Genomic DNA, 23,566 nt, shown 5'->3' with positions numbered 1-23,566 from the left:
ATTTAGCTTGAGAAGGCTGGATTGGCATGTTTGTGTATGTACCTTTATATCTGGTAACATGTACCCATATATATGGCTGTTGTTGTTGTTGTGGGGTTTAACGCCATTTTTCAGCACACGATAGGCTATACATGGCGGCCAGTATTAATGGTGGAGGAAGAACCCGGAAAACCCCGGAAAGAACCACCGACCCACGAGAAGCTACTGGCAAGCTTTCTCACATGCCCACATTGGCTGAATCTTAGACTCGAATCGCCGCAGACAGAGGTGAGATAGCAGTGATCCGTAATGAAGAGCGCTTTAGACCACTCGGCCACTCAAGGCCCCCATATATATGGTAACGTATTTGAAAAAATCACATTATAAAGTTTATAAAATGCAAAGAACAACAAACAAAAAAAACATTTTAAAAATATGATGTGCAGTTGGATTCATGAATATACCCATTTCATATTTGGAACCATGCTGAAGTGGCTTGTATTAAGAAACAACCCTGTATGCAAACCAACCATGGAATAAAATTACTGCCATTTATTCAAACTCTTATTCATTTAATTAAATATTTCAAAGTGACATGTATTTAATTCTTGATTGTGCCCTTCACACCCATGGAGTTTGTAATCTAAGAGTTTACAAATTCTTAATGATGATGACATCATATATCTATAACTGGTCAAAATTTTCAGAAATCTGAATTTTCAAAATAGGAATATTGCATTTCATAGTAATTAGATTAGATTGCATTGTCGTATATTTTATTAAAATTTTTAACATAAAACGTATTATCATCACTTCTCTCTCTCTCTGATATTAAATACATTCTTTCCATAAAAGAAACAAATATGAAAAAAGTCTGGTTGAAACGTGATCACTAATTTATTCAATCCTTACAAAGAAAAGGAAACAAGAAAAGAAAAGAAGCACAAAGCCTAGAAAGCAACACTATTCTAAATGCTACTGAAATGTTCAGCCTTATCCAACAAAATAACCATATGATTGTCAGATCAGTATTATTTGTGGACATAAATTAGACCACGGAACATGCATGAATGAGGATTTGTAAAGATCAGAATTCCATTTATGTTCATCATCTACCACCCAAATACTGGTTATGCAAGTGAAGAAAAACATGTAGTGTGTAGAACTTATACCGTAGGTTATAAACAAGCTATGTTTCATACAGCTACAAAAGAAAACTGCAGTAGCATTGGCAAAAGTGACTTAGCATAACAATAACTTTAATTCCTACACTTAACACAAAAAGCCAATGGGGTATCTACACATCTGTGTTCTTTTCCACTGAAAACGTGGATAATTTCTGCATTTTACAAGTTTATGAATATTTAGTATTTCTTGGCTGTGAATAAAGCAAATTCCAAATATAGTTTAATGTACAAAATAAGCTCCTTTAAACTAAAATTCTTTACTTTATCAATCTGATCATATTCTTATAAATGCCAATGACACATCATCATAATACTGTACATTTCAGTTTCAACAATGAAGAAATGTAAGCTGTGAACAGGTCCATCGATTCCATGAATGAAGAAATATGCTTTTGTCAGTAAAGTGGCAAGATGGTCAAATGTACTATTCAATTATTTTGTGTTGCAAAAAAGTCTCTCAAATCCATAACATAAATTGCTTGGAAGCAATTATCTCTTCAGAAGATTTAAAAACTAAGATGCTAGCCATGGATGTCGTAAACAGTCCTCTGCTGTGGCACGTTTTGCTGGTTCAAACTCCAACATTGGAACAAGGAAACTGGCAAAAGCTTCAGCTTCTTTGGCATCCCACTCATATTTTTCTACCAGTACATCATACAATGACCAAGGCTTCAGCTTCGTAATATGTCGCAGTTCTCCTTGAAAGAAAATAATATTTACATAAGATATAATAAAATATATAAAAAATAAGATCATGCAAATTTAACAAGAATTAATGTAGTGTCTCATCTGTGACTCATTCTATGATGTATCAGCCACCAATCCATACACCCCAAATGACTTGCAAAAACCAAAACAGAAACTCAGTGATGAGCACCACTTCTAGAGAAAATGTGACAACATGCTGTCGTAAGTTAGACAAAAATACAAACCAACCTCAACCAAGATTTATTAATTCTGCAAATTTATTAAATGTTGCCTCCTTCAGCCCCAATACATGCGTACAAGTTTTGGAAGAAATAATACCTGAAGTAAAAAGAACTGCACAAAAACTGTAGAACTTAACTGTACTTGTACAGCCTTCATTGATAATACAAGGAGGCATAAAATTTACAAAAACAGTATGACCGAGCCTTTTCTTGGAGGTATGGTTTTACTGGCTATGTGTCTGCTGAATCTGTAAAGGGCCTGCTCCAGCTGCTGCACGAGACAAATTACAACATTTATTTTGTCTGGGTTCTTTGCTGAATTACGAATGCTGTCAAAGTCAATATTCTTAAGATTTCCATGGTTACTGTAAAAAAAAAATAGCTAAAAAATAACCAAAAAAATTTGACTATTGTGTGACAACCAGTTTTGTGTAGAAACTTTGCAGAACCTCTAAAATAGATATCAAAACTAAAACACATATAACAGTCTTCTAATCCCAAAATACAATAATATTCACCTTCTATGACCTTTTAGAAAATCTTGTTTAGAAACTGTCAGCAAGTACTTCTTGGTTACAAAATGTTACATTAAAGTTGTTTGTGAGCTTTACCTATGAAAATATGATTGTTGGACAATTCAGTATCTCTTGAAATCATAGACTCTTAATGAATTACACAAAGTCTATACAGAAGCAAAACATATGCATCAATAGCACAAAAGAAAAAGAACATACTGCAAATACTTAAGAACTGCTGTGACATCTACCAGTATATATACACCTCTCCCTCAGCAGCTCAGACACAAAGGGGTCCACAAACATAGACCACACTATAAGCGAGGACACGAGTTACCGAGGGACCTCCAACATTAAAAAAATAAAACAAAACCGCTCACACATTGAGAAAACTGAAGGGAGGAGGGGAGGGAACTGGGTTGTTTAATAACAGAATCCTCGTTTTACAATCCCATCGATAATAGTTAATAATGCACTTTTTCAAATGAAGTTGTTCGTTATTCTGTATAAGTAACATTTATTTTCAAAATATCAAACATGTGAAAGATCGTTTCTACTGGTTTCAACAACCATCATGTGTATGCCAAAAACTTCTGTACATTACGTCACTGCTTTTTGTTTTGTTGATTAATCTGGTTCCTGGAGTGGTATTAATTTTATATAGTGCCATGTCCAGAGTCAAAGCAGCAGGAACTAGACTAACTATTGATACACCTCCAAAAAGGATTAATTTTTTTTCAAAAACTAGCGACATTTATTTTGTGACACAATCGTCTAAGTCAAAACTCAATTTCTGTATTGTTCATTTAGTACAATATTGATGATGTAATTTCATTTGAATTGTGAAACTTATCATCTCTAATTGCCAGTTCATGAATTCTCTGAAACTTACTTGCGTACAATGGTCCATATCAGTGAAACCAAGCTTTATTTTACGAAGTCTCCATTTCACTTGGTTGCCTTGCTATCTTTGATAACATTTGTAAGTGTTCAACTGATCTACTGAAATGAGTTCACATGACATATGACCATGGCTGCTAGATTTTAAGTATGTAGGATTTGCATGCCTTTTAGTTTTAACTTTTTTTTTATTTCACCTCCTTTATTTGATTCAAAAGATGCAATTAACAAAGAAGGTCAACATTTAATTCAGTACAACAATACAACAAACATTTCTGCAAGTCAGTTATCAAAACACGGTCGGCACTTAATTAGGTTCTCAGAGAAACGCTTGTGGACATAGTTGTTACGGTAGATTGACACATTTTATGTTTAAATACATGTTGCATTTATGATGATTACACTTAAGAGGAACTAAAAGATAGAATTAAAACACAATTTCACTTAATAAAAATTATTTAATTGGCATCTAAATATTAATGTACAGCATGTACTAGGCGTAAGTGACATTTTCATTGATCAAAATTGCCTTGAATATCTTTAATTAGGGTATACTAAGAATGTCGTTTGGAAAGAAAATGTAACCAATTATATGACTTCTTATTAAAAGCTGATCATTTCAAAATGTTGATTAAAATTTTCAGGTCCTATCTACCATTTTCGACCATAAAATGAGCAAAATATTGTTTCAATTACCAATTTTGATCATGATTTCAAGTTCAAGAAATAGGAATGCATTATTTTGGTATTTTCTGTTTTAAAAAATGGGATCCATCCCTGACCCTGCATTATAAAAGGGTTTGCAAGTTATCAGAGCACTGAGTTATCAAGGGAGTGGTGTATATGAATGAAGCTGTTCTGGCTTAGTGGGAAATCCTAAGCGACTTTAATGTGAAAGGGTTTGTCAAGTGTTTGGCCATCAAGCGATTCACAACCTTCCACATCAGACAGCATATCATAATGAGAATGCTAATGACAGTTTAAAATTTTGCACATGTAACAATTACGTATTTTCTAGTCGGATGGACACATGAACTGCAATTCCCTGGTAGACATTGATTTCTGTCTATGTCCAGACCAGATGGAAACGTGATCCCCTGGTAAACCTTTATTTCTTTGTCCAGACTAAATGCTGGTGTGCAAAAAAATACAAATTAAAGCACCGCCATTTCTGCATTTTAGATGTTAATCTGAACTTTAATTTCTTTTAGCTTTGCTCAAACCAAATTAATGACATGATTTTTTGCCATGTGACTGACTTGTTTTTCATTTTTCCACTTTCTGTCCATGGATGAATGTAAGTCACATGATTTTATAAGCCATGCTAAAGTTGAACACTCTCACTCAAACCAAGCCAATAAAATTAAACATTTTATGCAGTACATGTTAACACCGTAACTATTTACTTCAACGGTTAACTCTAAACCAAAGTTGTTAATTGTGTGGATCAAGCTGCTGACTGACAGTGATGATAGTGGAATGGGATGATGTAATCCAGTTGCTCTTACTTTTCCCACCCCCATTTTAGATCTTTTGATCTTTATGTTGGGGCATGTGGTTAGAGTCAAATGCCAATAAAAAGTTGGAATTCAGTCTCCCCTCCTTGAGAAATGAAGACTCATGAAGCACAGAGCACTTGTCAGTGATGTTTTTGTTGGTATCATGTGACTACAATGTTGACATGTGCTCTCTGCTTTGTGAATCTAGTTTTCTACAGGTAGCTTTGACTGCGACAAGTTTCTGGTCATTGTTCTGAATAAATAAATATGTTGGGAATTAAGTATCATTTAGTCCTTTTTTCAAGAATTGTGACTTTCATTTAATATTTTTGAATTTTTTATACAATATTGTAAAGAGGCTTATTCTTTATATCCTACAAATGCTGGACCTCTGATTTCATGAACATGTAGGTTGTGAGATTTGATTAGTCATAAGACTAGCAATGCAAATGGCAAGTACCAGGTTATATTTCATTAATGCTTAACTTTCATCTCATCAATCAGTGGATTGGAGACACAACGAATATTATAATCACAATTCCTGAGAAAAAAAATCATCTTTTTTTCGATTTCATGCAGATATGGCTCAATGTAAGGTCTTTTAGCCATCTAGGCCTGCTAGTAAGCGTATACGCTATAACAACACTGTGCCATGGCAGCAAATTCCAACTTGTGTCAATAAGTGTCAAAATATCGAAAACGGAGTGGAAAGGGTCAGAGGAAACTCAGACTAGGGATTATGCTACCGTTAAATGATCTAAATTTGTGATGTCTCTTATCTAAACAGCCCCTGTAAAGGTCACTAATGCATTCATTTCAATTTTTTCTAAAGTACTCTTTACATCATAATTTTCCCCATGTGTTGACGATATTTACTGATTAGCATTCGTATTGGTAATATTTAGGCTTGTACTGACTTTTTTCCACCCTTGCCAGTATAAAATACCAGTAGTTGCACAACTATAGCACAATCTCTGGAAACTTCTTTATTTCTTTATCACAATGTAGATTTTTTAATCACAATTAACATCCTCCAACCAAATTTCAATACTGATGAATTAAATAATTGGCAAATATAAATTTAAACTCATAAAATCTATACTATGCATATTCAGGAATTCCATTAAATTTATATTTTATGGAGTCCCGATGACCCCCACATTTGAATTGTTTAGGGTCCTTACAAGACATTAAAGGGTCCCACTTTATAGTTTCTACAGTAAGTTGTTTGTGTGTGTGTGAGAGAGAGAGAGAGAAAGAGAGGTCTCACTAAAATTTTGGTGAAAATAGGAGTTCCACCAGCAAAAGTTACCGTCTCCTCTCACAAGCATGTTGGGCACACATGAAGGATGTTTTAATGTTTATATATATCCATTATAATTACATGAATAAAGAAATACAAAACCTTGTCAGTTTTATTTATTTGTAATTCTTTATATATTCATGTATTAAAACTGATATCCCGTCAGTCGACGTGGGAACATGCTACACAAGGCCGTTCTTCAGACAGTAATACGACCGCACCCTCCATAACAAAAACATCAGGCGAGGCATCTTAATGACAGTACTGGGTCATCGTGAATTTAATTTTACATTTTTTGTAATGAGCATTCAAGTGCACAAACCCAAGTACTGAGTAACATTACTCTTTTAAAGTTTGTAAAACGGTGTTGATTTGTCCTTTTTTCTGATCTGACATGTTTGAAAGTTTGCTAAAGCTCTATCTGCTCTAACATTTTTTGTCGTATAATATCCGTAAGTCACACCATAATGCATCTTGCTTATAATCTGGAGGCATTTTCTATAAAAACGTAGACTGGTCCATTAACTAAGTTTATTATGAACAATATTATGACTAATATAGGCTGATAATATAATTTGAGCTCATGGGAGCAGCCATTTTAGTTAACTATGTGTTTCGACCATGTGCAATTTCCACAAGCAAAATATCCAAAGAAATTTCAGCCACAGTACATGAAAATAACAGGTATACCAACATCCTCTCCATTGTGCATGCTTCAAATCTAACAAGTTTGCCTTACACCTGCCACTCTCTCAGAAATTCTGTAGAGCATCCCCTAAGGTTAGATTTAACACTGCTGACAAGGAATACAAGATCAAGCAGCAGTGAAGCAAAAGATTTTGTGTCTGGTGCAATGACTGACCTGATACTTTTGTAGAATTTCAACCAATTAGTCAAAATGCGAGTGACCTGGTGAACTGCCAGGTTGTGCAAGAGTTGAAGTCCTAAAATTAAAATGCCAATTTACAATGTAAATAGGTTATTATTCAAGCAAACATTTGCAAACTCTGCACAACATACCTTTCATCTTGATTTTGCATTGTAGCTATTTGTCCTGTAAAAGCACAGATTTCTGAAACTTTCCATCAAATTTTGGCTCAATATGTTTTGGTACATGACATCAGTTTAAAATTATTGTCTTCCATTTAGTAAGAAACTCCACTTCTTCCTTCACTTTATCCTTTCTGCTATTCACTTTGCACATACATACCAATACTGACTTGAGTTGAAAAGAGTAATTTTCCACCCAGCCATGCTCGGCATAATCTCACCTTCTGGAAATGACCAAAGTTTGCACATGTAAGGAAATAATACCAATTACAGAACCTTGTTAGCAATGTTTTTCTGTTCTAAACAATTATGGGGATTTCCATGTATCCTTTTGTACTAACCTACATCTGCATACTCTAGGATGAGGAGAGGTATTTTGATCAAGTATATATCCTCAATTTGTAAAAAAGAAAAATTAGGTTCTTATTTTTTTCAGTAAATCTTAACAGTTTGTTGTTACATGTGCAACTCTAAACTATCTGCAGGAGTTTTCAAGCATCACTGTTTTCCTGGGGTGCAAATTCATAAAGCTATTTTGATTTTAACACTCCTGCACCATGGCTGCTTCTCATAAGTAAATGGAAATATTTTAAACAATAATCTGGTACCTATTCCTGACCAACTGAAGCAATCTTCGTCTCTATTTAGGCTGTGTTCCACAGACAGTACACACTTCTGAGACTGTGACAGGTGTACAGTGAGGTTGTTGCTTTTGCAACATGCACAGTTAAGAGATTGTTGGCAACCTCTGCACTACATTCAAGTACTACGACTGAAATTTCTTTACTTGCTCTTGTTGTGGAAAACATGCATGAGCCAAGCACACAGTTGATCAAAATGGCTGGTCCCATGTACTCGGAAGAAATCTACCTGAACTAGTCCAAAGTACATAAACTTTAGTTGTTAAGAAAAAAAGGGAAAACAAATTTTCACAAGCTGGCAAAATCTGCATCTGACAGTGTGATAAATGAATTGTTACTAAATAAAAAGACAAAGTTATCAGGTTGATTTTTTAGAATTTACTTTTTAAACTCCAGGAAGTAAAATGATAGGGCTAAAAGCCTTTTTCTTTTTATACATGTATATCTTAAATAAGGCCAAGCTGTATACTCTGCAACCCAAATTACACCCATCAATCAGACACTAAAATAAAGCGAATTAAAATTTCTTTTAACATTACCAATGACACCAAAGGTCTTTTTTAAATAGCCACGATAACCAGTGAGGAAATACTGGGAAATCTTTCTGTAAAAATCAAACCTTTTTAAAAAGTGCAAAACTACAAAGTACATGCAACCTTCCAACAAGCGAGATCATTTATGCGACTGCTTTTCTCTTTTTATAGCATCATGCATGACCTTCCAAACAAAATGATACATTAACATTGATGCAATATATGAAAATAATCTAATGTGTGTAAAATGGCCTTAATTACGGGGAAATTAAAAGTCTTAGAACACAGAAGTCAACATAAATTTAAATTTGTTGGATTAAGTGTCAGTGTGTAAGTGTGTGATTTAGATTTTTAATTTAGCTTTAACAATTTTAGTCATATTGCTACGATGTCTGCAGTGTGGCAGTCTATAGTGATGTCTAGCAATGGGGCATAATGCAGCAGACATATAGAATCATATCCCACCCAGTCACATTAATCCGAGATCAGGCCGACCAGTCCTAACACTAAATCTCTCAATACTCAGCGTCAAGTGAGACAGCTGCTAATACCATTTTTTTTATAAGTCCTAGGTATGACTCAGCCTAGGTTTAAACTCATGACCTCACCCATCTGAGGTGAATGCTCTAACCACTTAGGTCATCGGAGCAGTCTATTGGATTAAGTTTAAGAAATTATAGCAGAAATGTGTTCTTTTTATTCGTTTGTTATAAAATTATGGAATCAATTAAGTCAAAGCAGATTCACTTCTATCTACATACTAGTATTAGAAGAATTAGCAAAAAAAAATTCTCTTTGACCTACGTGAACCCATTCTGTTCCATCCACGTTTAAACTGTAGAATTTTTAATGACATCTCAAGAATAACTGTGGCAGGTTTCATGATCCCGTTTTTTAGCATAACACTGGTTGATATACTGGGAAAATGCTCACATGCAGGTGGTGGTGGAGCGAAAAAAGGAAATTATAAAAAAGGATTACTTAGATGCTTGCATCTTAAATGTTTCAGCTATAGAAACCAATTTTAAATCATATAAGAATAATACTTATTTACCTTTGTGGTTGGCACTCCTCAGATATTATGTACTTCTGACATGTGGAACATGAAGTTGTTCAAAGGTCACTAACTTCACAAGGCCTTTTTTAAAAAGACAGGATAACCAGCAAGGAAAATTTGGGAAATTCTTTTTCTTTATAAACAAAAATCAAACCCTACGCAAGGTGCGAAAGTGTACAGTGTGACCTTAATAACCACAGCTGGCAGTCATATTGCTGCTTACAATTTACATTTAAGTAACATATGTACTATCTATTAACATTGTTATCTGTATATTTATTAGTAAATAAGCAACAATCAATGGGCCCTGTGATTACTGGCAACACTACTGGCATATTTCTGCTTGATAATGAGAAACCAGATCTCCAAAGATTGCCTCCCAAAACATAAGTTCACATGGGGTCAAAAGATTTCAGGCTCTTGTAGTTGTATGTGTTTAATGCCATTTTTCTTGTACATGGCAGCCAGTATATTTGGCAAGGAAGAAGCCATATTGGCCGAGCCCAAGACTTTAACCCACAAAGAAAGAGGTGAGATGTCAATAATCTGTAAAGGTGAACACCTTAGAACACTGAGCCATCCAGGGCCCCATTCTGAGTCTGAAGGCATTACAAAAACACAGATTTATGATTCTGCCATTTTTATCTCAGCAGAACATTATAATATTAAAGTTACTTTCTGGCACTGGCTGACTGTACATTATTGTTCATACCTTTTAAAATCTGATTCATTTATCATTTAAATGACCAAATCCAACTACATTTTGTCACAAAGGCTGGTGGTTTATTTGGCAGAGTAGAGGAAGCTGTCTGATAAGCAACCTTAAGTGGATGGATTACAAAATATGAGAAAAGAAATCTCCAAAATCTCTACAGTCAAGAATACATAAAACTCCTAAAATGTTCTTTCTTTTCTCCCCTTTAATTAATATATATCACAATACTTCACCTTCAAGCACTACTTAATTAGTGTATAATCACACTGATAATGCAAATGTTTTGGGCATTCTAAGATTAATACAGATACCGATGCAGGATACTGTCACATGACAATAAATGTTACACCTATACTTGGTTTATCATGAGATAAATGCAGTATATTTTAACAGTGCTAAAGCTGAGACACTACCTTCAAGGCACAAATAATCATGCCAAATATTGTGAAAACATGTTCATAGAGAATAGTGTTAACATATCCCTTTCGTTCATTTTCATGTAATCTTTACAAGCACAAAAAGGACACCAGCCCATAATACAGATTTCTGTAGTTACTTGAATGACCATAATAAGCAAGTTTCAATCCAACAGCTACGGCAATAAATCCGTGACTAGATTTACCTTTTCGGTTGAAGAATTCCCTGGAATATTTGCCACCTAGTGCTATAGATCTCGGAATGGGGCCCAGTAGTTCTATGATATGGGCAAGGTGATCTTCATCACGTGAGTAGTCTTCACCCGAATGTGGCTCAAAAAGGTAATCTCCAGTAGCTAGCTCAAATGCCTATAAAAGACATCAATAATAGTACCACGATGCTACAAAAGATCATTTTCCAGAATTAAATGCATGGTGAGGGTCAAAAGGCACTTTTCTAAATGCTATCCAACAAGTCTGAATTAAGAAGTACCTTACTACCCATTAGCAAACATTATTTATTGATAGTAAAAGTAAAATCCAATAATGAAAGAACTTGTAAAAATCTCAATGCAAAATAAATATCTCCTTTCTGACAATTCATTTGTAACAAATGTTATGATTTTTCAGTCCAATTTTTGAGGCACATACTTCTGATACACCGTTTAGATTTTCAAATAATACTATCACATAGTGACGCATTTTTAAATACTATCACATAGTGACGCATTTTTAAATACTATCACATAGTGACGCAGTTTTAAAAATAAATGTAATAGAAACATCCATAGCTATCAACTAAACCTGGATATGGAATCAAACACTGTCCAGGGAAGATATTTATTTTTGAACTGACATTATTAAAAAATATATATTTTTAAAAAAATACACACTATCATTGTGTGTGATATGGATTTTTAACATAGCTTTAACAATTTTTCAGTTATATTGGTATGATTTCTGCAATGTGGCAGTTAATAATGATGTCTAGCACTAGGGCTTCATGCTGCAAACATAGCATCATGCATTGTTTTATCTACAAATGGCTTCATGTAAGTCACTTGACTCAACAAGGCAAAAAACAGTGGGGGCCCCAAGTGGCCGAGTGGTCTAAAGCGCTCTCCGTCACGGATCACTGCCATCTCACCTCTGTCTGCGTGGGTTCGAGTCTCGGGCTCGAACAATGTGGATATGTGAGAAAGCTTGCTGGTAGCTTCTCGTGGGTCAGTGGTTCTTTCCGGGGGTTTTCCCGGGTTCTTCCTCCATCATTAATACTGGCCGCCATGTATAGCCTATCTTGTGCTGAAAAATGGCGTTAAACCCTATGACAACAACAACAAAAAACAGTGAGCCAAAATCCAAACTTACAAGCCTTATTCAAGCCATTGATCAGTTTTCAGTAGTTTTTAAATTATAATTATATTATTTAAATACATAACAAAAATATTAGTTATATAATGAGACTAAAGCCAATAAGGCAATTAACTTGCCAGAAGCATCTGAACATTATATATTTGTTAAAAATCTTGTTGAAGGTTTCATGTAATCAGACTTAATCTGAGCATAAATGAAGGCATTTATTGTTGGCTATGTCAGTGCTTTCATCTGCCATTAGTCACAAATGATGAATTTTGCATGTTACATATAAGACTATCCTCAACAACGTTTGATAGGCACTCCAGTAACTCTGAACAGGTCGTAGCCAAGTCATAATGATTGGCAGAATTCTTCAAAATGCCAATGGCAACAATTTCTTCAGCCGCTAAGTTGTGTATTAAATTAAGAAGAGATTTGTATTTTAAAACAAGGGATGTCTTCTACACTCAGCCAATGTACACACTTAAGTAGCACTTTCACTATGTTTTGTTTGGAAGAATGGTTTTATAACCCTGCATTCAAATCAGCCTAGTGTTGTGGACCTTAAATCAGCAGTTTGTGTTCTGATAACCCAGCATGCCTTGCCAGTGTACCGTTCTGAAAGTTATTGTTTTTTGCACATTCGGTCATGGTGCTTTTTTAGCCTCTATACATATATGGCAAAATATAAAGATGTCTTAACTGTCAGATTCTTCACTTGACTTAACTTCTTTTCTAAAATGTAGCCAGCTGTGTTTTCAACCATTGCTGCACAAACTAAGTTTTATCTTATGAGTAACTGTTACCCCATCTTTGGATGAGGAAGGTTCTACCAGTTCGATAACAATACTATTATCATCGGTCGGTCATAAACACGGTCAAAAAGATGATTTTGTTTCTTTCGGATCTATTTTAATTCTTTTGCCTTGAACACCATTTTCAATCGAATGCTGACAGTATGTTAGAACAATGCAAGGCATAAAATTGAGTGAATGGAAATTGTTGCTTCATTGCGTGACATTTTTATTTCTGCCTTTTTCTTGGGTATGGTGATTATATGGTTCTAACATCCTGCTGCTACAAATGATGTGACAGTTACAGGTCACATAAGGTCAGCTCCAGGCTCCACACTCAGTTTTTACCCTATATGTTATGATAACATTAGCATCAGAAACTGACGTACATGTGTTTTCTGTTTGAGAGAGATGTAATCTAGCCATTAACGTAGTTAGACAAAACCTTAATTCTGTCTTAATCAGCAAAACATAACATGGGGGTGCATCAATTTTCCTACCGGTAACACTTTTTAGACCAAACCTTTGTTTTTTGTTAATGGGTAAAATGTAACATTGAGGTGCATCAATTTATGTACCGGATACTATTTTTGTGCATCGAATTGGAAAAGTCTGCATATTTGATGCATGACAAGATAAAACACTTATCATGTCCCACCCAGCCACATTATCCTGACACCAGGCTGACCAGTCCTAACACTAACCTCTTAATGCAGAGTGCCTAACGAGGCAGCTGTAAGTACCATTTTTTATAAGTCTTTGGTATGACTTGGCCAGGTTTGCACATGCAACCTCCCATATCCGAGGCAGACACGCTAACCAATAGGCCACTGTAGCGGTCCCTCTATCATTGTAAAATTACTGTAGTTGATCAAATAGGGTCTATTCCATGTTGTGCATAATAAACAAGGAATCTAACCATTATAATGTAGTAGGCATCAGACACCCAGTTAGAGAAGAAAATTATTTTAAGATTTTCTGAAAACTAGGCAAATAATAAAGAGAATATTCAACAATAATAATAATAATAATAATAATAATAATTATTCACATTCATACAACAACTCACTCTTATCCATGCATTTCAAATTAATCCCTTCATCTCTTTAAGAAATGACTTCTCCCTAAAATTTCAACCTAGCTTGATCCTTGCACTAAATATGAATTCCAACAATAACATCCTGAATGGCACATTATATGCACATGCCAATAATTAATAGTACTCTTTCTTTTTTTGGATCATAGTAACTCTGAAATCTAATTTCTTAATGCAAATACAGACCTGCCAACCCTGACAAGACGATCTCAGTAAGGCAGCTGATTTTTTTCCGTAAGTTTGACCAGTTTTCAGAAAGGTTAACAAACTATCATAAACGGCTGTTGTAAAGCTGGAAAACTTATTTAAAAGTTCATTATTTGGATCAGGCAGCGATGGTAAACATTATGTTCAACTGAAAAGTACACATAGACGTTATTTATCACTAGTACAGCTGCACAAACTACAGTTCCACAATCTATGCAGCTCAATGGTTTGTCGCTATCTCTCAGCTTGATGTAATACTTTGAATTTTTTTTTCTCACAATTCACATGACAAAGGCAATTGTATCTCCCCCACGAGACATATTCGAATTGGCATGTGATGTTCAATAAACATAATTGTGTCCCTTCTTTCTCTTATTCACAAGAATGTGAATATTCCTTTTAATCTTCTGTGTTAGTCATTTACACTTTTTAAGAGGCTTATTTTCTATATGCACTGCTCACTGGATGCAGTTTAATGTATCTGAGGTACTGCTGTAAAGTTGGTTGCCTGACCAATTCCACTAATTCTAATATGAAACCTGGATCCAAATCAAACGCGGATGAACAAATTATTCAGCAGCAATCATTTTCTATATGATTTTGCTTTCCGTATATTAAGTTTCATTTTCATAAGACTTACAACAAAATCGTAAGGGTTGGCAGGTCTGCAAATGCAAACCACCCCCAAAGTTGGGTCCCAGAATTCAAGTAAGTGACTTTGACCTCTGACCTCAAAATCAAAAGGTTTCAGTCTTAACCCAAATGCAAATTATGCACAAAGTTTCCACCAACCTATTGTTATTCTGTAGACACCATTTTCATTCTATCAGTCACAGCAACCTTGACTTTTGAAATTTTGACCCAAAGTCAAAAGGATTCTTCCTTATTGCAGGTGCAAGCCATCCACAAAGTTTGGTAATTGCAGATGGTGGGCAGCTCGAGTTTGTGTAAAGGAATAAAAGTGGTCACAGAAAAGACCGCAAGTATACAAAGAGTGTAAAAATTCTTTACAATACAAAATGCTTTTACATTAACCACACTATTTTAAAACGAGTAAGCTCTTTTCTTTATGAACATCATAAAAGACAGCATGCCAGCTCATAAAGGTTGCCTCTATTAGTTACTTCTTAAGCATGTACGAGACCTATTCTACATCCCCAAACCAAAATATATAGAATTAAAGAGTCATACCATGCAAGCTGTACTCCAGATGTCAGCTGGTGAATCATATCCTGCTCCTATTAAGACCTCCAGACTACGATATTGTCGGGTCTGAATGTCCTCGGTAAAATGGTGATACTAAATGAAAGAATATGAAGAAGAATGAATCATCTAATAGACCCTTCTCTGGACTTTGATACTAATGTAATGTCCAAAAAGTTCTCCTTCAAGTAAATGCATTTTTACATGACCAGGCTGCATACGGCTGGTATGACACCTTATTTTTGTTTCAATGGCTGTTTTTACTGCTGGAATTTTTTTTCTTGATTCTATTTTCTAAACTTGTTGCTGTCTACATTTACATCAGTGTAATATTTTTACTACACAGTTACATTAATCCAGCCATGCAATTCTAAATCTGAATTTGTTACTCTAGAAGATAATGAAGGTGGTTATCTGGTATGTAATTATCCATGAAAGAATAACACATGGTTGGCTATGTCCAAATATCAGCTGAAATATTTAGTAAAGACCTCAAAAGCTCAGGATCAACTTTTCAATTATGCTCTGGTAAACATTTACACTTAGCAACCCATGTAAAACCCCTTTATTCAATAACCCTCATGAGCTAATGCTTGGTACAGCAATTATAATGTACAACATACATCAAACTGAACAATGAATGATATTTACTGGGCTAACATTCACTGATGCTTCTAGGATTTTATCATAAGTGAGGATTGCCACCCTTGTCACAAATACAAGGGGTGAACAGAACAAAACTTAAGGGGGGAGGGAGAAATGGCCACTTCAATATTTACCTAACACTTCAATATCCATTTCTCTTTCTGCCTGTGCCACTCTGTAAGACCCTATTGAATCAAAAGCTTTAAAAGATGTTGCCTCGAGTTGTATAAGCATTAATCTGTTCACTGTTTTAGAGCTTCATCTGTTCTTTAGCTGTGTATGAATATTGTTCTGTACTGAGAATCCCCTTTCTCAGTCTGCTGTCTGAAGGGGCATATACATACCTAGCTTAGCCAGTTTGAACTGTTCTTTATGGTTATGTACAATTTTCCACAACTCACAGGTATTGTCTCCTGGAAACTTCTGCTCCAAAATAATATTTTTCACTAACATAAGCTCCACCAATGCTTAACTTTCCTGAATTAGCACTCTACTGACTTTCATAATGCTGTGTTAGGATTTAAGTTAATTACTGCCAGAGTCTACTTGTTCAAACAGAGGCATTTTGATCAAATAAATATCTTTACTTCTTCTGTTCATTTTTATATTCTTATTTATTAGATTTATTGTAACCTTTATGCTAGGGCTATGTGATTTTGTAGCACATGATCCTACGGAGCTAAATTGAGACATAAGCAAAAATTGCACTAGACTTTTCAACTGTCTTGTATTTAAATTTGGCTCATTTGTCTGCCTTTCTACATTTAATTTTGAAATACCCCTGAAATGAGGAGTTCACCGCATGCTGTCTGTTTCAGTGCATCCAGCATATACATCAGACTCATTATTTAACACGATTTTCAGGTTCAAACTCATTTACTGGAAAATCCATTAGCAATCTCCAAGCTCTTATAATCTTATATACATCCTAACTTTAACAAGTGACAAGAGCTTCAATATTTCTAACAGCCTGACGTATGTCGTGACAAGCACTTTAATGGTGAATGGCTAAATAAAAATGAATACTGACACCAAGGTTGTGTTTTTTTCCACTCAATCTGACACCACAGTTGTGACACCAAGTGGATTTTTGACACTCAATCTTGCAACAACAGAGGAATAAATGGATATCTTGTAAATGTGAGGATTTTGATTGTAGCCAAACATTTTTTTATGCTTGCATATGATCAAAATCATTTCAACTCGCCTTTAAAAAATTTAAAAGGCAAAAATGGATATGAAACAAATCTGAAGGTTTTCTTTCTCCTGGAAAACATTTCATGTCTAATTAATAATGTGAAATCCTTACTAAGAAATCTCACTTACAAACGTACCCTAACTTGGAACTCTACATGCCAAACTTGTTCTTTATAATTCATTAATGAAAGCAAGCCAAAGAGAATCCCACATTGAGTATTGTTTAAAAATGGCATAAGCTTTAATTGTATAACAATATATTACCATTTCACAAGCTTTAACCTTATGATCACTGTTACTAAAACAACAAGAAAATTATCATAGATGACAAAAATTTTTCCTATCTCTCAACAATTGACAGAAAAAATAAATATGAAAGGCAATTTAAAATTACCGTCCAGCAAGCATTTCCAAGATCTGCTATTTTTACTGGAATATCACAGACATCTTTTGTAGGGTCTGGTTTCACAACCGGTTTTCCTGCAATTGATACAGAATGCAATAACAGTTATACATATATTGTATTGTGAAAGAATGTTTCAAAACAGCAATTGTAGCACACTGATAGCTCACCATACTGTAATATACACTTACTGTATCGTCAAAAATTTCAATATAAATATTCAACATGGAATTTTAACAATGAAACTGCTACTGCTGCCTGTGTTTCACCATTCGCTATCACAGTTGAAAAAACTGAACAAATCACTAACTTTATTAACACATTAACCCCTAGCGACGACTTTACGGGGCAGGATGTAGTAGCCTACTGCCGAGCTCTGTGGCATCATGGTCATGCATGATACACTAAAGTGGGTGGTATTATAGAAAGGTAGACAGATGTAGCTCTACAACGATACCAAATAATCTGGAATATCTAGTTGCACTACAAAATACAGATAGAAAAACCTCTTTTTTTGGACCTGACTTTTTTTTTACCCAAAATTTGCCCATGGTCGGAATCTGATTTTGTGTCCGGATTTTAGACTTTTTGGTCTCAGATCTAAGGCAAACTGGTATGAACTGCAAACAGACAGATGAGCCTTTGCAAAAAGTAGGATAAGATGGGCATTTGGAATAAAGAGTGGTCTCCATACATAAATAATGGCATCGTTTAGCAAAAAAAAAAAAAAAAATACCCTTCTGCTCATGCGCGAGTCAAATAGCCAACGAAAATCGATGTTTCTAACACCACTAGGCAGTATGTTATTGAAAGATGACCGGGGATTTGGTGTTTTAGAGTCTATTCAGAAATAGCTTTCAAAATGTGTTTCCTACTTGATTTTTAGGCAAAAATGACATAAAGCTCCAGGGGTTAATGTGTTAAAAACTGTTCATTATTCCATACAAAGTTAGACTGAAACATTTACTGACATTTCTAAATGTACACATGGTAAACAATGACTGAAACAATGACATTAATCAAACAGATCTGAAATTCAACCTTTCCCATAAACTGCACATTAGACTTACTGAAATGAAGTACAACTCATGGTTTCCAATCACAGGCACCATTTCACTTTATTAATGCCTACAGAAAACAATAAAAACGTCAGAACTAATGCTCAGAAAATATTGAAATAATCAGTAAAGCATCAGTTTGTTTTGAGGTAAGCTACAGACACATTAATTACTAACACGTATACTCAGCTACAGTAACTGTTCTAAAGTTTGTTTCTATGTAGAAGAAAAAACCAGTGTGCAGAGCTTATTCTACAGCATGTGACTTGTTGCTTTAATATAGATTCTTTTGTCGATTTCAGTACTGCAGTAATTAAATGAATCTGGTCTCCTTAAATACCCTCATATTTTAAAACAGGTAATTGGTTCAGATTTCTCAATTCACCTTAAAAAACCTATATATCTTGCCTATGAACAGGTCAGATTACTAGAATAATTCTGAACCAATGTGTCTGAATCAATATTTACTTCTAGAAAGGTACATATTTGAACCTTGTGACCAAATCAATATTGTTGATATCATATAGAGCTTATGCTTTGAAATGAACAAGAAAATTGGCGACTGTTAGCCCAACATTTACTTTATGACACATGCTCCAGCTAGCGTGATGAAAATGAAGTTCCAAGTCAAACACAACTCTAAACATTTTTGCTGGAAATTGTTAAAATCAAACCCAATCTAGGTCTTCTTAATGTGAAGCAAAATACCAAATTTGTTTTCTATCCTTCAAGTCCGTCAAAAGCTACTAAGCTGAAACTGATCCATGACCAGAACTCCAAAATATTTTGTCAGACAGTTAAAATCAAACCTGATACGAGTTTTCTTATTTAAACAAGTGCATCATATCAAATATAAAATTTTGATATCCTTCAAAAGTCAGTGAGCGGAAACAAAATTCATAACAGAGAAGATGGAAATGGCAGGGGCATAAACACATACAATGAGAATGAATAATGGCAGAGCAATTATATTTACTGCTACGACCGGAAGGTTGCTATTTTCAACCTCTATCAATTATCACAGTATTTTTCAGATTTGTTCATGTGCTTCATATGATGGACTTATCAAGTCCTGGGAGTCTTCTTTACACGGACTCTTGGAGTATTGAAAGATTATCAATCTCTGTCTCTCTCATACAGGTCTTCTTTATGTCCAACATATGTATTAGAGCAAAAGAATTAAAACCTCAATAAGAGCTTCTTCTTAGCCAGATTTTTTTGCACATTTCAGGGTCATCAATTCTCTTCCCTCAATGTGGTTCACATTTAACCAACATGTTTGATTCTAAGTCTAGACTTGAATCACTTGACTGGTCAATTACAAGTCAGCCACTTAGATTAGTGGATTCTAGACCCCAATTTAAACCATCTGACTGGTCAACTACAAGTCAGCCACTTAGATCTGAGGATTCGAGACCTCAATTTGAACCATTTGATTGGTCAACTACAAGTCAGCCACTTAGATCTGAGGATTCGAGACCTCAATTTGAACCATCTGATTGGTCAACTACAAGTCAGACACTTAGATCTGAGGATTCTAGACCTCAATTTGAAAACCATTTGATTGGTCAACTACAAGTCAGCCACTTAGATCTGAGGATTCTAGACCTCAATTTGAAAACCATCTGACTGGTCAACTACAAGTCAGCCACTTAGATCTGAGGATTCTAGACCTCAATTTGAACCATCTGACTGGTCAACTACAAGTCAGACACTTAGATCTGAGGATTTTAGACCTCAATTTGAACCATTTGATTGGTCAACTACAAGTCAGCCACTTAGATCTGAGGATTCTAGACCTCAATTTGAACCATCTGATTGGTCAACTACAAGTCAGCCACTTAGATCGGAGGATTCTAGACCTCAATTTGAACCATCTGACTGGTCAACTACAAGTCAGCCACTTAGATCTGAGGATTCTAGACCTCAATTTGAACCATTTGATTGGTCAACTACAAGTCAGACACTTAGATCTGAGGATTCTAGACCTCAATTTGAACCATCTGACTGGTCAACTACAAGTCAGCCACTTAGATCTGAGGATTCTAGACCTCAATTTGAACCATCTGACTGGTCAACTACAAGTCAGACACTTAGATCTGAGGATTCTAGACCTCAATTTGAACCATCTGACTGGTCAACTACAAGTCAGCCACTTAGATCTGAGGATTCTAGACCTCAATTTGAAAACCATTTGATTGCTCAACTACAAGTCAGACACTTAGATCTGAGGATTCTAGACCCCAATTTAAACCATCTGATTGGTCAACTACAAGTCAGCCACTTAGATCTGAGGATTCTAGACCTCAATTTGAACCATCTGACTGGTCAACTACAAGTCAGACACTTAGATCTGAGGATTCTAGACCTCAATTTGAACCATCTGACTGGTCAACTACAAGTCAGCCACTTAGATCTGAGGATTCTAGACCTCAATTTGAACCATCTGACTGGTCAACTACAAGTCAGCCACTTAGATCTGAGGATTCTAGACCTCAATTTGAACCATCTGACTGGTCAACTACAAGTCAGCCACTTAGATCTGAGGATTCTAGACCTCAATTTGAACCATCTGACTGGTCAACTACAAGTCAGCCACTTAGATCTGAGGATTCTAGACCTCAATTTGAACCATTTGATTGGTCAACTACAAGTCAGCCACTTAGATCTGAGGATTCTAGACCTCAATTTGAACCATTTGATTGGTCAACTACAAGTCAGACACTTAGATCTGAGGATTCTAGACCTCAATTTGAACCATTTGATTGGTCAACTACAAGTCAGCCACTTAGATCTGAGGATTCTAGACCTCAATTTGAACCATCTGATTGGTCAACTACAAGTCAGCCACTTAGATCTGAGGATTCTAGACCTCAATTTGAACCATTTGATTGGTCAACTACAAGGCAGACACTTAGATCTGAGGATTCTAGACCTCAATTTGAACCATCTGACTGGTCAACTACAAGTCAGACACTTAGATCTGAGGATTCTAGACCTCAATTTGAACCATCTGATTGGTCAAATACATGTCAACCAACAATATTACTGTATTCTAGATCTCAGCTTAAGTTCACATACCTGGTAACCCTTGGAAAATGTGATCTAAGTGTCACAAATTGTAACCTGTGCATAAAATGTGTAATCTACATCATAATTACAACAAACTGTATGAAAAATTTAAGCATTTTTTTTTACTGATCTCTATCTGTAGCGAAAGTTCTTGCCACAAACAAAAAATTAACATGAAATAGACCAGAATACACTTACAAACTTGTGTATACAGGCACACTTCAACTAGTCAACCCACCTAACTTTCCAATGTGTGATTGTAAAGTCCACTTTTCAAACCCTGCAATGAGCATACTGATGTACTAAAGCACTTCTGATTTGTCCTTTTTCTGATCTCACAAATTCAAGTTTCTAAAATATTCTCAAATTTACACATGTGGCAGGCCTGCTAACCCTAACAATACATTCTCAGTAAAGCAGTCGATATTTTTCCCAAAAGTTAGGCCAATTTTCTTTAAGTTGTAAAAAAATATCATAAGCGGCTATTGCCAACTTGGAAAACATGGATTTAATAAGTTCAGTAGTGTGATCTGAGACTGATACAGTGAAAGTAAACATTATCTTCAGCTAAAGAGCTCGTAACAAACTGACCATATAACCTCAAATATAGTTTTTTAAACTGCAGTTCCAAACCCTATGGAGCTCAGTCTTCTTGCTATCATAGGCATCTTGCTATCTCTCAACTCAATGTCTTGCCTTTTTATCGTCTTCAATTTCATATGTCAACAACAATAATCTCTCCTGCCATGGGACATATTCAAAATCAATATATGATGTTCAATCAATGTTATTGTTCCCATCCTACTTTTTTTTCCCCATATACCTGAATATTCTTCTTTTTTCTTCTATACTGGCTATTTAAACTTATTTTTGAGGTATAATGTCAATTTTGTCTTGAACATCTATCATATCCTGGATGTTATTTAATTACATAAGCCACAGCTAGATCATACAGATTTCAGAAGAATATGTCCAGTTTAAAGTGTCTGCTTTACACACAAAGTTAATCTGGTTCCCTGATAAATTACACTGGATCCTGATCAAACAATGACAAGTCAGTATCCGGAATATACAGCAACAAACATATTTTCATAATACTGGCTGTTGTTTTGTTTTGTCCCTTTTATAATTAGTATCTCCTTAAGACTTATTATCAGGTCATAAGAGCTGGCAGGTCTCATGTGGGATTAAAAAGAAAACAACGCCGCTGCCCCCCCCCCCCATTTGTTTTTGGTTGGACAACCATCCAACCCTAGCACTTCTGCTCCCCCAGTAAAAAAAAAAATGATTTTTTAAAAAAACTCACCATTAAATATTTATAGCATATGAAGGAAAAAAATACCTGCTTACCCTAATTTTAAGACAGTGCAATAGGAAACAGACAAAAAAATTTGTTTTGCCTAATAAAAACAACAAAGAACTTTTTATTGATATACTATTAATAATGGGGTGGGGTGGGGGTGCCTAAGAAACATAATTAATTTACAGGCAAACATAAGATTAATTTAGTGAAAAACAGCATCATGACTATGCTAAATGTGTAATGGTTGGCAGGTAAGAGTTCTGACTGTTTTGTTAATGACATCCAATCCATGCCGTCTCCTCACGAGAAGCTTGGGCTAAAAATAATGTTTGTTAATGTGTTAGAAATTTCAGTGACAAATAATTACATTCTTTATATCTGGACAGTAGATTATGTCATTTCATGACAGATATGCTGATTTCATATCATCAAGTACACTAATTTTGATTTTATTATTAAATATTTGAACATTTTTTTCACCACCAACCCCACCACCGACTCAAAAAAT

The 23,566-nt window shown here is 35.1% G+C and overlaps 1 protein-coding gene across 2 annotated transcripts in view; it reads right to left on the bottom strand.

The window, feature by feature from the left end:
* Positions 1-857: 857 nt before the first annotated feature.
* The window catches only part of LOC149789311 (SRSF protein kinase 3-like), a 121,219-nt gene continuing 98,510 nt past the window's right edge, over positions 858-23,566 (bottom strand). For both annotated transcript variants that reach the window (XM_089975517.1, XM_089975518.1), the window contains 4 exons: positions 17,617-17,702; positions 15,369-15,476; positions 10,931-11,093; positions 858-1,864 (listed from right to left, as the gene is read on the bottom strand). In XM_089975517.1, coding sequence (XP_089831643.1) covers positions 1,680-1,864; positions 10,931-11,093; positions 15,369-15,476; positions 17,617-17,702 — 542 coding nt within the window. In that variant the 3' untranslated portion in view covers positions 858-1,679. The remainder of the gene's footprint in view (positions 1,865-10,930; positions 11,094-15,368; positions 15,477-17,616; positions 17,703-23,566) is intronic.

The sequence above is a fragment of the Sinohyriopsis cumingii genome, chromosome 11 (assembly GCF_028554795.1).
Source record: "Sinohyriopsis cumingii isolate HCF-2022 chromosome 11, ASM2855479v2, whole genome shotgun sequence".
Taxonomy (NCBI): Eukaryota; Metazoa; Mollusca; class Bivalvia; order Unionida; family Unionidae; genus Sinohyriopsis; species Sinohyriopsis cumingii.
This window is presented reverse-complemented; position numbering and strand designations above follow the sequence as displayed.